Genomic DNA, 15,130 nt, shown 5'->3' with positions numbered 1-15,130 from the left:
TTCCTTCTTACGTTTGATTAATGTTGTGATTTCCAATCAAGATTGGTTTTTCTCCTCTAGTGCTGAAATTCGCATTTATCTTCTCCTGACATAAATGTATTACATCAATAGTTTCTTCAAATTTCAAAAACCTTACTCAAGAATCTTCACTTGTTAAATTAAAAATTCTACTTCTGTTCAACTCCCAAATCTGACTGAATTTCTCCAATCGTTCTGCTCTGCTCCTGCATCACACCTTTTATTTTATAGGTATGTTCATGGGTGTTGATCTACCAAAATGGTCTCTATCTTTTATCTTTTTTTCTTCTAATCATAAGAATATGAACAACGTCTGTTTATTCCATGCATAGTTTAATTTCAATTACATGGAATTAACTTGTGATTTTTTCCTTTCTCTATCTCCATTCTTTTATTATCCATTCGCCATGCTTACAGGTCCAAAGATTTTTCTGAGGATTTTATTTTCATAACTCTGCAAAGCTTCTGCATCTTGGTCTGTTATGCTTCCAGTTTCTGCTTTATATAAAACATTTATAGGTCTCAAGATTGCCGTGTATATTTCTATTGTTAATTCTGCATGATAGCATTTGGGAAGATAATAAATTTTGTAATGATAAGATCTACTGAAGGCATGTATTTCAGCTTGTATTTCTGTTCTAAATTTAATTATCTCGAGGTTCCAAGATATTTGAAAGAAGTGACATTTTTAAATTTCAGGTTATTGATTGCAGACTTCTCGTTCCATCTTGATGGTTGTTTTTACTTACTTTTAAATATTAGTTTTTATCCTAGTTGATTTATAATCCAAATTTTTCAGCAGATGTTGTGAGTTTTCTGAATGGTACTTTAATGTCTTCAGCATTTAATCCAAGTAGGCAGTTTATCTTATGCATATCCTAATATCCATTTTCTACTCATGTTATCTATTAGAGTTTCTGTAATACAATTTCTACGGCTAAATTGAATAGGATGGGTGAAAGGGTATCTTCGTGCTTCATTCCTCTTTTAATAGTAAAAGGTTTACTCAGTCACTTCCAATATTGTTAAAACTTTCAAATATAAACATTATCATACTGTAGAAGAATAATTATATTTATTTAATAATGTCTCTTTCGATAATTTTAATGTACCGATGTAGACTTTTCGACTCATTTTCGTCAATAAATAAATGTCTGTGTTTTTCTCCGTTTTAATACAGATGGAGTCTTGATATCGAAGTGTGTACATTATAGTTTTACTTCACCACGTGGTAAAGTTTTGAAATAGTTGTAACTTTTTTGATAATTCAAGGCTTTATGTAAATTATTGAAAAGGAATTTCAAGTAAGTACCACTTAGCTCTTAGGCTTGACACCAGAATATTCAGTAACATATATCCTGGTCGCATTGGCTAATGTGATAATTAAGTTTTTCTTTCATTTTTTGCTTGGAACATTTACTTAGATTTCTTGGTCGTCACACCAAAAACCATTGGTCCAGCTGGGCTTTACACTAATAATATTTTACTTTATGTCCTGGTCGGATTTCCCCCACTCGTATCTTGAAAAAAAAAAAATATATATATATATATATATATATCGATGTATGGTTTTTGATATTGTCAAAGTATATGCAGAACTGTCACAGTTATGACAGTTTGCTGACTGTTTAAACAGGCATAGTTACACGACTCTTTAAGCGACTATTTTCTAATAATTTTATTAAGATCAGGTCGGATTAATAACTAGTGCGAACATTTTTTGATTAACAGCCGAAGCGTCTTTATCAGCATCTTAAGATTTCAACGTACGTTCCTTAGATGCTATGGGAGTAAATCAAGAAAGGCTATGTTATTATTATTACTACGTGACACCTCCAATCCTTGATGTTTTCCATCGGTATAAAGTACTCTTGACTGCGAGTGCGTTTTTTTTTTTAATTTCAGTAAAATTATTTAATGCTATCTATTACTTTGCAATACACATGGATATTTTTTTTTTTCAAAATATGGTAAAGTGTGTATGTATATAGGGGAGGTAAGGTAGTATTCCCATGTGCATGCCATCATGAAAGGAAGTAACATTCCTGGAAACAGCATTAGAACCATATGATGCCACACCGGAATGAAATGAATTGTTTATTTATTGTTGCAAAAAGTTAAAATGTTATAGGATTTACTGTTTAGAGCTACCTGATGTTTTCATATATATATATATATATATATATATACACACACACTTCATCAGCATATATCATAGTGGTGTGAATGATGCTGTGCAACATATATAAGGGAGGTGAGAATTAGAGCTGTATCAAGTGTTTTTTGGGTAAGATGTTAATAAGACTTTGGAAATGGATGACTTATCACATATTTTTAAAGAATGTACAAAAGAGTTAGCCATGATGCCCTTGACCTAGTTATTTAATGAAAGTCTTGCAATGGGGAAGGTTCCTAAGAGTGGAAAGAAGGCAAAATAATACCTCTCCACAAGCATGGTTTGAGAACAGAAGTTACCAGTTATAGACCAGTCTTGTGTCTGCAGTTGTGATCAAAGTGTTGGAAAAATTGGTTAAAAATAGAATACAGGGTTGGGTTGAGAAACATAAAATTCTCTATGAAGGTCAGCATGGGTTTGTGAAGGACATTTCTTGTTTTAGCAATCTGCTTATGTTTCATGATAAGGTGACAAATGTGTTAGATAAGGGAGAATCATATACAGTGATATTCTTGGACTTTGCAAAAGCATTTCATAAATTACCACATGATAAGTTGGTATACAAGCTGCAGAGGGTAGGAATATTATATTGGTAGGATAGTATATTGGCTAGATGGATCAGAGATTGGCTCTCTGAACAATACCAGCAAACCATGTATGACGGAGCAGTCTCAGAAAAGGAAGGCGACCAGTGGTATGTCTTTGGGTTCTGTTCTTAGACCCCTACTGTTTAATTTATTTGTTAATGATATTTCATGTGGATTGACTGGGGATCTTTAAATGTTTGCTGATGATGCAAAGTTAGGTAGAATTATCAGTAGTAGTTCTGATGTTAATTCTCTACAGGAAGCATTATGAAAATTATGGAAACAGCTACCGTGTTAGAGTAAAACTTTAGTTTAATATAAACCAAAATAAACACTTGACATTTCGACCTTCATATTAAGGTCATCATCTGGAGTATACACATATATGCAAAGAAACAAACTGCACTACAATCTACATGGCATGCTAAAGTTACTGATCAACCATTACAACTATTGGCCTGAATGCTGGTGAAAATGGAAAAAAAAAAACCTTGCTACATCAAAATTAAATTAAGGTGGATAGCGAAATGTTTACAAAAAGGAAAAAATTAATAAATAATAGATAAAAATAAGAGATTACTTATATAAGTATCTATATAAATTACAACCAACTGGTATGGATAGTGGTCAATAAAAGCTGAAAAAAATTGCTTAGTTTCCTAAAGTCAGGGTTGCTGGAAACTAAGTGGGCTGTGTGCCATCCAGATTTTTGGGATTTTTATGCTACCATTATGGTTAAGATTAGGGTGGTTTTTTTTTCACCAGAGGTCAGGCCAATAGTTGTAACGGTTGGTCAGTAATTTTAGCATGCCATGTAGATTGCAGTGCAGCTTGTTTCTTTGTGCATATGTGTATGCTCCAGGTGATGACCTTGATGTGAAGGTCGAAACGTCAAGTGTTTATTTGGTTTATATTAAACTAAAGTTTTACTCTAACATGGTAGTTGTTTTTATAATTTTCATAATGTATTCTGATCACCATGTAAGCATGAAGGAAAGGATTCTCTACAGGAATATTTGAATAGACTTTTAGCTTGGACAAATGAGTGGGATTGCAGTTTTAATATTAATAAATGCAAAGTGTTACACTTGGGATACAGAAATATAAGGCTATGTACTGTATTGGTGGAGATGCACTTCAGGAAGTGGATGAGATTTGGGATCCTGGAGTGATGGTAGACAGTGGACTGTTCCAAGGAAACATCACAACTTCAGTCAAAGACTGCACATCGTATTGCTGCTATGATAAAAAGTACATTGACAAGTAGGGATAAGGAGATAATGGTGGTGTCTGCATATAAGGTATTGATCAGACCACATGTGGACTATTGTGTTCATGGTTGGTTACCTAGATTTCATTGTGATGTGGAAACACTAGAAAGGGTCCGAAGACAAACGTCCAAATTGATATGAGGACACTAGGGTGTTTGGTTTAGAAGAGCATGTGAATTACAGAGTTTCATGGATAGGAGGAAAAGATTAGATTTGATAGAGACTTATTTAATTGATTAAAAGTAGAATGTATTAATCTGGTAGAATCAATTAAAAGTTATTTAATTGATTCTATCTACCAGATTAATACAGGAAGAATTATAAAAAGAGTAGATGTTAAGGTGGGAAGAACGAGAGGCATCCCTGGAAGTTCTATAAAGATGTGGTGAAGAAGGGCATGAGGAGTAGATTTTTTATGTGGAGAGTTGTTAGTGTGTGGAATGCATTGTGAATGCAGATGGTGTAAATAACTTCAAAGCTCATTATGATAGACATGCTGCTGGTTAAGTGGGCTTTCCATGATGAGTCTGTTGACTTCATGGATTTTACTAAATAATAATGGATCATCACTTTCCATATTTTAGAACAAAGCTAGAATTAGGTTCTTCATACCGAAGTGTGTAATCTCAAATTCACTCTTCCTCTTTCTACATATTTCTGAGGGCAAAAATATCTACACTGAAAAAAGATTTTGAATTAAACTAATAATAAATGAAGAACAATGCAAATTACAAGTTACAACTACAAGCTATATACTAATTCTCCTCTTCACTTGTGAATTAATCTACAAATAGCAGCATGATTAATGCAAGTATTAGGTTGGTTAATTGGTAGAGCCTCTACTACTAATGGCTCACGCAAAATGTTAAGCAAGTTTGAGTGTGATTAGTAGTTGGAAGGGGTTCAGTCATTTGATGCTGTTGGCAAACTCTCCCTCAATGAGTCTTTGGACTCCCTGGAGGTGCCGCATAATAATAATAATATATACAGTATTTTCTGATGCAAAACTTAATTGTTGGACAAAAATTAAACCATGTTGATTCGATTATTTAAAATCATTGATACTAGTTAAAAGATTTATTCTTAGCTGTACATTGTCATCTCAGTCAATGGAATACTTACCACTGAAGGATGCAGACCCTGATTGCGCAGTTTCTGTGGTACAGAATTTCATGTAGTCATACTAGAATTTATGCCAGTTATAAAGTGGGTGGTAAAGCCAGTAGTCATAAAGAAGGGGTCAGCTGTACTCACAAACATCCATGTCATAGTGGGATTTGAAATGGCAGCCTGTAGATTGAAGTGTAGAGATATTGTCTGCTTGGCCAGCCAGGTCTACATCAGTCAAGAAATTTGAAACAGATGAAACTAGCTATAAGAGAGAACATGTGAATTCTACCATTATATCAATATGATGTGTCTCCATTAACATGAACTATATTTGCATCTGTCTGTCATTCATGCTCCTATAACCATAGCTTTAATTATCAGCTTCGTCTCATAGAAATGGTATAGAAACAGGGGAAGCTGCTCATAGAAACAGTGCAGTTTGTGGAACCAATCAAGGATAGCCATTTACAAATGTAGAACAGTACCATGCAAATATTCTTTTGTTGTAACACTTGATTAGTATTCCTTTCAATTCACTCATAGCCAATTAAGCCAGTGTGCATAAAATAATTTCCTGATATAAAATTGTTCCTTTACAATTAAAGTACTGGTTACAAGTATAAGTCCAAGTCTAAGAAAAGATATTGATATAGTTGTGAGCAAATAAATCATGGAAGTTACTTATATTGGAAATCATCATCAAATTCCTGCCATGTATCCTCAAGGGGTGTATAGGATACGATAGTACTACATGAAAAATTTACATCATTACTAACTTCCTATCTACAGTTTCCCTCCAAATCAGTCTGTTACTTGTCAAGACTCCAACATTATCAGATCTTATATTTCTATCGTCTAAGGCACTTTGTACATTATCAATCCACCTATATCTTGGTCTTCCTCTGGGTTGTTTTCCTGCCAACCTGACAGAGAACACTTGTTTTGCTAATCTTTCCTCGCCCATTCTGTTTAAGTGATCATAAAACCTGAGATTAGCTCTGCTAATGCATTCCTGGATGCTGACAATATCAAGTTCTTTCCTAATATCCTCATTTTTAATATGATATTGCCATTGATGCCATCTGTTCACGCCTCTAATCTTTCTCAGGACTCTCATATCTGCGGTCTCTAGTGTTTGGTCAAGTGTTTTACTTACGACCCAGCTCTCAGATCCATAAGTTAAAACTGGTTTGAACACTGTCTTGTATACAGCTGTTAAATCTATGCTTTTCGATGTTTTATGTTTAATTAGTTGTTTACATAAATCTATCCTTTCTTACCTAAAACCTTATACAATCAAAATCCTACCGGCTGCTCTATTGTTATATATTTGCCTTTTGTTATTTATTCTTTCTTCTCTTACTTTAATCTTATTCTTATATCTAGGATTGTTTCCTCTTCGGATACTGGCAAATTTATATTTTGCTGCGCCAGCCAGTATCCTATAGTAGAAACGATCCTTACTCAGGGAGACAATACTAGATTCTTAGCTTTCTTACACAATATCTTATTTAAACTGCTGTATAAATTCAGATTATTGCAGTCGTGACCTAAATCTATTATTATATTCACTTTCTAAATCCTTCCCGCCAAAATAGGTTCTATTTTTATAAGTGGTAATTTGGAATCGTAATCAGGCATGACTCAGGTTCAGGTAAACGACATGTTTATTGGAATATCTAAAATACAATACAAAATTCATACACTCAATTATGCTCAATACTAAATAAAATTCGAATTAAGAGGTTAACACTTTGTAAATCAATTAAATCTTATAAAGCATGCTAAACACAGTAACTGCATATTGGGATAGATAGCAAATGACATGAAGTTGAGCTAAATACCTTTCAGTAGTATTACTCGCAAGAGAAAACTAACAAACATTCTAATGTTACTGAGATACTAAATTCTACTATTCTTATCGCATCAAGTTAATCCTATCACATACAAAATTACAAAAGATCTCTTCCAAACAATTCTTCTTACTCTCAAAGGAGGTTAATTTTCTAAATAGTTCAAGGACATGCTAAATCAAACTTTTTCAAACTGATTAATACATGAACAATAAATCCTTCTTCTGAGTTAGAGACTTAACACACATAATATACACATTATACACTTCTACTCAATTTTCTACCTACTATTTTAGTCTTGCATATTAAGCTAGTCACAATCATCTATAATCATTCCTAACAATTTGTCTTATGGATATCAGCCACTGCTAAATAATCACTTAAAGTTCTCAAATACTGTCCGTACTCAATTAATACCCTACAATGATCTTTCCCTTTTTCCGACTGGGTAATTATATAACAAAATCTGTACTTTACCATTTCTTGGGGTAGGATCTCCAGGTCCGTCTGAACTGGCCTTCTTTGTTTGAATTACCTTTCGATACTTCCATAAGCCTGCGTCCACGTGGTGGTTCACTATGGTCATCAGATTAAACTATGCTCTACACCTGGCGTTTTTTTCCTCGTCTATTCGCGATCTGTTTCGGGTCATCATCGTTTCTAGCTGCCGGTTCATAATATACGTCCGCGATAGTATTCTCTCAGAACTTTCAGTGAAGGCAGCATGTGCCGACATCTCATGCTTCAGTACCGGCAGAAATTCAGACATCGAAGGGAAAGGCGCACCCTCCGATATCGAACTATCGCCAAGAAACACCATCAGGAACTACCGGTCCATAAGAGAAGTCAAATCATCATACAGCAAAACAGGTAGTTCCTGTTTTGCTGTATGATGAGATATCCAATTTTGATATCATGTTTAATACCACTTCCCTTCATAATGTGACCCATACTGATAATGAATAACAGAGGGGATAATGTACATCCTTGTCTCACACCAGATTTAACATTAAACCATCTTCCTGTACTTCCTTCAATTCTAACCGCTGACTTACAACTCAAATAAACACTAAGTATTAGGAGGTGGAGAGGATCCAGAGGCGAGTGACCAAGATGATAGCAGGTCTGTGGAATGAACCGTATGAGAACAGGTTGAGGATTTGTGGGTTGCAAAAATTGGTTGATAGGCGGAGGAGGGGAGATATGATTGAGACATTCAAATTACTGAAGGGTTTCTATAAAATTAATTCAGAAGATATTTTTGAGAACAGGGCTGGTTGTGGGAGGACTAGGGGACATCCATGGAAACTGGGCAAAAGTGTGGTTAGTAAAGGTGTTAGAGCTGGGTTCTTTACTTTTAGAGTAGTGAATGAGTGGAATGCGCTCCCTGAGTCTGTGGTGGATGCTGTGACAGTGAATGAGTTTAAGGCGAGGTATGATAGATACTGTATGAATGTCGAATAGTTGTGATGAAAATGATTTGGGGCCTCCCTCGATGAGTCTAATGACTCCCTGGAGTTGCCCGTAATAATAATAATAATAATAATAATAATGCCCCATTGACACCATATAACTGTAGCATATTGATTGTGGAAAGTAAGAGGGCGCTATCACGGTTAGTAACAGGGTGCTAAAAAGGGGGGGAAGCCTTGAGAAAGGGGTGCAAACCCTTTTTTCCTCCCTTCACTTCCCCCCTTTTTAGCACCCTGTTACTAACCGTGATAGCGCCCTCTTACTTTCCGCAATCTTTTTCCTGCCCGCTACTCACTTCATCAGCGGGAACTTTGACATATCGCGGGATCACTACCAGTGCCTTCCAGGAAACGAATGTGTGTCGCTTTCTGATATTGTCAATACCTCAGGCCTGCCCGTGACCTTTGGACTAATGTTTACTTCTAATTTACCCATTCATTGTATACATGATGCATTTCATATAACACTAATTTATACACGAAGTTCTTTACATGGTATTACAATTCTACTAAAAGAAGGTAATTCTATTTCTATTTAGAGTTAGTACTTTATTTCTTCTGTTCGAGTACAATTTTTTTCTCTCAGCTGATTTTTCGAACTTGTTACATCGTGAATGAATTGTTTCTTTAATAAAGTGCTTCATTTAGGATGTAACACAGCTAATTTAGTGTTCCGACTAATTTCTCTGTTATTCCATATGAATTTATTCAATTTACTTCCTACCATACCAGCTTTGTTGATTCTGTTGTCTATTTCCATATTTAATTTACCATCTTCACTAAAAATCGTGCCTAAGTAGTTCAAATGTTTTACTTGTTTCACAGGTTCTCCGTTCACAACACAGTTAACATTTTCGTTGGCTTTGTCTTTTTATTGCTGACCTTCATACCATATCTATTACAACAGTTATTCAATTTAGTCAGTGAAACTTGCAGACTTGTAATGGATTTATTTAGAAGTATAACATCGTCCGCATAAAGCAAAGAGCTGACGTTAACATCTCCAATTTTGATATCATGTTTAATACCACTTCCCTTCATAATGTGATCCATATTGATAATGAATAACAGAGGGGATAATGTACATCCTTGTCTCACACCAGAATTAACATTAAACTCTTCCTGTACTTCCTTCAATTCTAACTGCTGACTTACAATTCAAATAAACACTAAGTATTGCTTGATATAATGCCCCATTGACACCATATAACTGTAGCATATTGAACAGCTTCTCTCTTGGCACCTTGTCATATTCCTTTTCCAAATCGACAAAACCTAAATATCAATTTAAAAAACCTCAATCTTTGTTATATTCCCATGATTTTTCCACTATTTGTCGTAAAGTGAAGATTCTGATCCTAACAGCCTCTATTTGACCTGAATCCAGCTTGTTCTTCACCAAGCTTTTCTTCCACAATTCATTTCAACCATTTCTCAAGTATACTTGCATATATCTTACCAGGAACACTCAGTAGGGAAATACCTCTGTAATTCTGAAATTCAGTTTTATTTCCCTTTTTATATATGGGTACTATGAGAGCTCTACTCCAATCATTGGGAATTCGTCCCTCTGTCGAGACATTCTGAACTCTGCAGTGCAGCCAATATAAGACTTTTATACCACCATACTTCAGCATTTCTGGTTGAATATCATCTACTCCTCTTTCCTTTCCACATTTCAAGCATCTGATGGCTTTTTCTACTTCAAGTATGGATATGTATTCCTGACTGCATGCCTGGTCAGTGTTTTTTACCACTGTGCTGTCATCACTGCTTGTTTCATTTAGCAGTTTTTCAAAGTAATTACTCCATACTTCAAGGATATCTTTTTCTCCCATTTTCATGTCACCTTTATCATCTCTAACTCCTTTTACAGCACTCTTTCTTCCATTCCTAAGCTTCTTCAACAACTTCCAGAATATTTTGCCACCTTCTTGATATTTATTTTCTATATTCTTGCCAAAGTCCTCCCATGACTTTTGTTTAGCTAGTTTTATGCAGTGTTTAGATTTCTTATATTTGTTTCTGTATTCTCTAAGAGCACAAGCTGACTTATTTGCCAGGAACCTTTGATGTGCTTTCTTCTTTTCCTTCACTGCTTCTTTAACTTCGTGTGTCCACCATGGAGTTCTTATTTTTCTATCCTTGCAGACAACTTCACCACATGCCTCTCTAGCTGAATCCATAAGAGTTTTCTTCAATGCTTGCCACTGAATCTCCGAGGTTTGGTTCCTGTTCTCAAACTCTTTCATTTTTTCTTCAATAATCTTTGTGTATTTTAGTCTACAGTTCACATCTAAGAGCTGCTCAACTTTTATTCGCTTTAAAACTTTCTTACATGTTATTCTTTTTAATATGAAATTAAATTTTATCCTGCATAAGACTAAATAGTGATCACTTCCAATTTCAAATCCTCTGTACACTCTGGTGTCCTGCACCAGGGAGAAAACATCACTATCAACAATAACATAGTCAATGAGACTTTTCTTATTCCTTGCCTCTTCTCTCCATATGAATTTGTGCACATTTTTATGTTGGAATATGGTGTTAGTAATAACCAGTCCATGTCCTGAGCAGAAATCCAACAGATATTTGCCATTATTATTAGCTTTGCTCTTTTCTCCAAATTTTCCCAAAATATTTTTGTATGTCTGAAAATCATTTCCTACTCTGCTATTTAGATCCCCAACAAGGACCAACTTTTCCTTTTTCATTGTGTCAGTTGCTTTTTCTAAAGCCTCAATTGAAATTCCTCCACTTCTACCTTAGTAGAATCTTCTGTGAGACCATAGGCACAAATAAGTCTCATTGTCCAGTTCCCGATTCTTATATTTGCCCAGATCACTCTACTTGAGACTGCTTGCCATTCAAGAAGATTAGCTGAGGAATAGATCAAGAAGATATATTGGAAATATGTATTGAATATGAGCAGAATTTTCTATCTGGTTTCAAGACTATTTTCAATGTACACAATTAAAAAGACAATATTGAATAGCATTTGAAAATTATAGCACTTATTATAATACATGATATTAACTGCATGATAACTGTATCTGTTAGAATTCAAGGAAAAGATGCTGAAATTAGTATTATTATTATTAAAACCTGGAATTGTGGCAGGTCCCACTATTACACACACACACACACACACACACACACACACACACACACACACACACACACACACACAGAGTTTATCATACTGTGCCTTAAATATGTTCACTGTATCCGTGCTCACCACACTCTTGGACAATACATTCCAATCACTCACCACTCTCCATGCAAAAAACCTGCTCCTCATCCCCTTGCTCACACTCTCCTTATACAGCTTCCAGGAATGACCTCTTGTTCTCTTCCTATCTTCACCCATTCTATGCAAAACCTCCCCGACATTAATCTGGTAATAACCTCTTAACATCTTTTGTCTCGATCATATCCCCTCTTCTCTTATCCACCAATTTCTGCAAATTGCATTTTCTCAATCTTTCTTCATACTCAACATTCCAGAGACTAGAAACTACCTTAGTCAATCATCTCTGGATCTTTTCAAATACATCTTTTATAAGGTTTTGATCAGGCTACATATGGATTACTGTGTACATATCTTTGAAACCCTATGTAGCTTGATCAAAACCTTATACAAGGGAACCATAACATCCTTACTTCTACAAGTCAGTGCCCTCTGCATCATTTCCATTATTCGTTGTGCTGTCCTCACAATTTTAGCAACATGTCCCAGAAATTTTAGGTCCTTATCTACAATCACACCCAATCTCCCATCTGCTCTACCTCGTCCAAGATATTTCCACTGATTGTGTACTCTACATACCATCTCTGTTTCCCAAATTTCTAAACCTTACACTTCACAACATTGAATTGGTATCCCCACTCATTTACCCATTCAGCCAGTGTATTCAAGTCCTGTTGCAAAGCTACAGCATCTGCTCTCCTCCTGATAGCTCTCTTCCCAGCTTTGCATCATCTGCAAACAACTGCATATCACCATTCAGACCTTTCCCGATATCCTTTACATATGGACCCAAAACAGACCCTTGGAGTACACTAGTAACGTTCCTCTTCTTGTTTATTGCTCCTCCATAGACAACTCGCTGATCATGTCAGGACAAAATTACACAGGGACCAAAGTACACAAACAAAATATTAATTAAAAGGAAAAAAGAAAGAAATTACACATAAAATAAAATTTACCAAAAATTGTAGCTAACTATATATGCAATTATAGCTAACAGTTTAGTGACTGTATCAGATGGATTAAAAATGTGCCTACCGAAAAAGAGCTCCATGACAAGGCGATTAAATAGATTCAAAACTAAAACAATTGGAAACGTTCCGTCAAATCCAGATAACAAAAATTTTGAAATATCAGAGAAGTATTCTAAATGGATTATTCACGATTCCAGTGCAGAAGTTCCAGAATGTATAATACTAATTGGTCACAAGCCTCTTCTAGATCAACTTGTAGTTAACGATTTTTGGCTAGCAGATGGTACATTTAAAGCGGTTCCAGAAATATATTATCAGTTATACAGTATCCATTTCCAATATGATTCAGGCGTCGCTTTTCCTTGTCTACTGGCTCTTCTACCAGGGAAAAAGGAAAAAATATACGTGAAGATGCTGAACATGTTACTAGAGAAAATTCCTCAAGCTTGACCACGAAAAATTTTGACCGATTTTGAAACAGCAGCAATGAATGCTTTCTGTACCGTGTTTGAAAACATCGAAATTGGTGGCTGCTTTTTCCACTTATCACAATCTATTATATGCAAAGTAAATGAATGTGGACTAAAATCTCTATATGAATCCAATCAGTCATTTGCAGTACACATTAAAATGTTACAATCACTTGCACTTTTACCAGAAGAAGAAGTGATAGAAACATTTTTAGAAGTTGCTGATCTGTTCTCTAATTTAGACGAATATAATGAATAAATCGAGCAAGTTCTCCTTTACTTCGAACGTACATATATTTGAGGTCGACAGCTCAGGAACGGCACTTATAGACAACCTCTATTCAGTATTTCTACTTGGAACCATAGACACTCTGCAGCCAACTCTATAGCTAGAACTACAAATTGTATTGAAGAATGGCACTATGGACTTCAGTTGCTCTTTCAGTGTTCCCATCCAACTGTTTGGAAATTTTTAGATAACATTGTTAAAGAATTATCTTTATAACATACAAACAATTTGCAGCATTTAACTGGTCAACAAAACCCAGGATGTCGTAGGTACATTTCGTTAAAACAATGTATTTCAAATATTGTACAAAATTACGACTCTAATTGTACAAAATTAGATGGATTTTTTACATCATATAGCTTATATGAGTTAGTGTTTGTTTTTTATTATTTTTTAAAATAAAAGTAATTTTTGTAATATTAAGAAAGTTCATGTGTTTAATTTGACAGCAAAATACCAATAATATTTTAATCGAATTAAAGTGAACAGGTAGGTCTTATGAAGTATTACAAAATTAACGGAACTCTTATCTGAAAATAAATATAAAGTTCATCATAAAAATTTAAAAGCTCTATAGTAAAAAACTTCGGTGTGAATATTCAAATTTGTGTAATTTTTTCTTAGTGTACTTTTATCTATATGTAATTTCTTCCTTGTGTAATTTTGGCAATGTAATTTTATCCCGTGTTAATTTAACATGTAACCCTCGCTGATACCTATCAGACAGCCAATTTCCAATCCAGCAAACTAATCCACTGTTTAGCCCTATCCGTTCCATTTTAATTACCAGCTTATCCAATGCATTTGTCACTTTATTATTGGTAAAACATGATATTCCTTTAACAAACCCATACTGACCACCATAGAGTATTTTTCTGTTGTCAACCCAGTTCTGAATCTTGGCCCTAACGAAACTCTCTAACCAGAACTCCAGACACACAGACTGGCCTATAATTCCAAGCCCTAGTTTTATCACCTCCCTTATGAATTTTACCCTCTTTCCATTCCTTTGGAACTTGGCTCAGTGCAAGACTCATGTTAAAAAGATATGTAAAAGCTGTTGTTAACTCACAGGAATACGTGGTGATATAGTTTCAAGTCCTGCAGCCTTATTTACATCAAGTTTATTCAATTCCTCATATACTTCCTGCTCACTTCCTAACAGTTCTTCTTCTTCCTTTCCCACTCTGTTAAAGTTCTGCATGATTTCACATTCACAAGAATGAAATACTTTTATAACTGGCTCATTAAATACCTTAACTATATCCTCTGCTGTGGTTATCACCTCCATTTTCACCAGTCACTGCCATTCTTCCATAATCATTTTTTCTTCTACTGACCACATATTGAAAAAATTCCCTAGGCTTTTTTTAGCCACATTAGCTACTGCACTTTTGCTACTCTTATCAAGTGAGTCATCTTCCTCACCTGCTCTTTGCACTTCTCATGCAACTGATTGTTATAACCACTCATCTCATGCTTCTTCCATAATAACTTCTTCCAGATTGCACACCTTATCTCTCGATTCATCCATTGCACACCTGCTCTATTTACCCTCTTGACCTTTGGAATACATTCGGATATTGTCTCCTCCATCAAACAGTTCTTGATTTGGGCCCAAGCAGCAATTATATGCTTTCCATCTAGTTCCTCTTTCCAG

The 15,130-nt window shown here is 35.0% G+C and overlaps 1 protein-coding gene across 3 annotated transcripts in view; it reads left to right on the top strand.

Annotated features, from left to right (window-relative positions):
• Nucleotides 1-756: 756 nt before the first annotated feature.
• Nucleotides 757-15,130, top strand: part of LOC150099344 (coiled-coil domain-containing protein 86) — a 30,685-nt gene continuing 16,311 nt past the window's right edge. Inside the window, exon 1 of one of the 3 annotated variants that reach the window (XM_090404160.1) lies at nt 757-871. In XM_090404160.1, coding sequence (XP_090260286.1) covers nt 850-871 — 22 coding nt within the window. In that variant the 5' untranslated portion in view covers nt 757-849. Of the gene's footprint in view, nt 872-1,125; nt 1,323-15,130 lie in introns of those variants that run through there. The other 2 variants (XR_016549387.1, XM_090404161.1) reach the window with 2 other exon arrangements.

This window comes from Typopeltis vanoorti, chromosome 14 (genome assembly GCF_054136105.1).
Source record: "Typopeltis vanoorti isolate ZY-2024b chromosome 14, IOZ_Tvanoo_1.0, whole genome shotgun sequence".
Lineage (NCBI taxonomy): Eukaryota > Metazoa > Arthropoda > Arachnida > Uropygi > Thelyphonidae > Typopeltis > Typopeltis vanoorti.
This window is presented reverse-complemented; position numbering and strand designations above follow the sequence as displayed.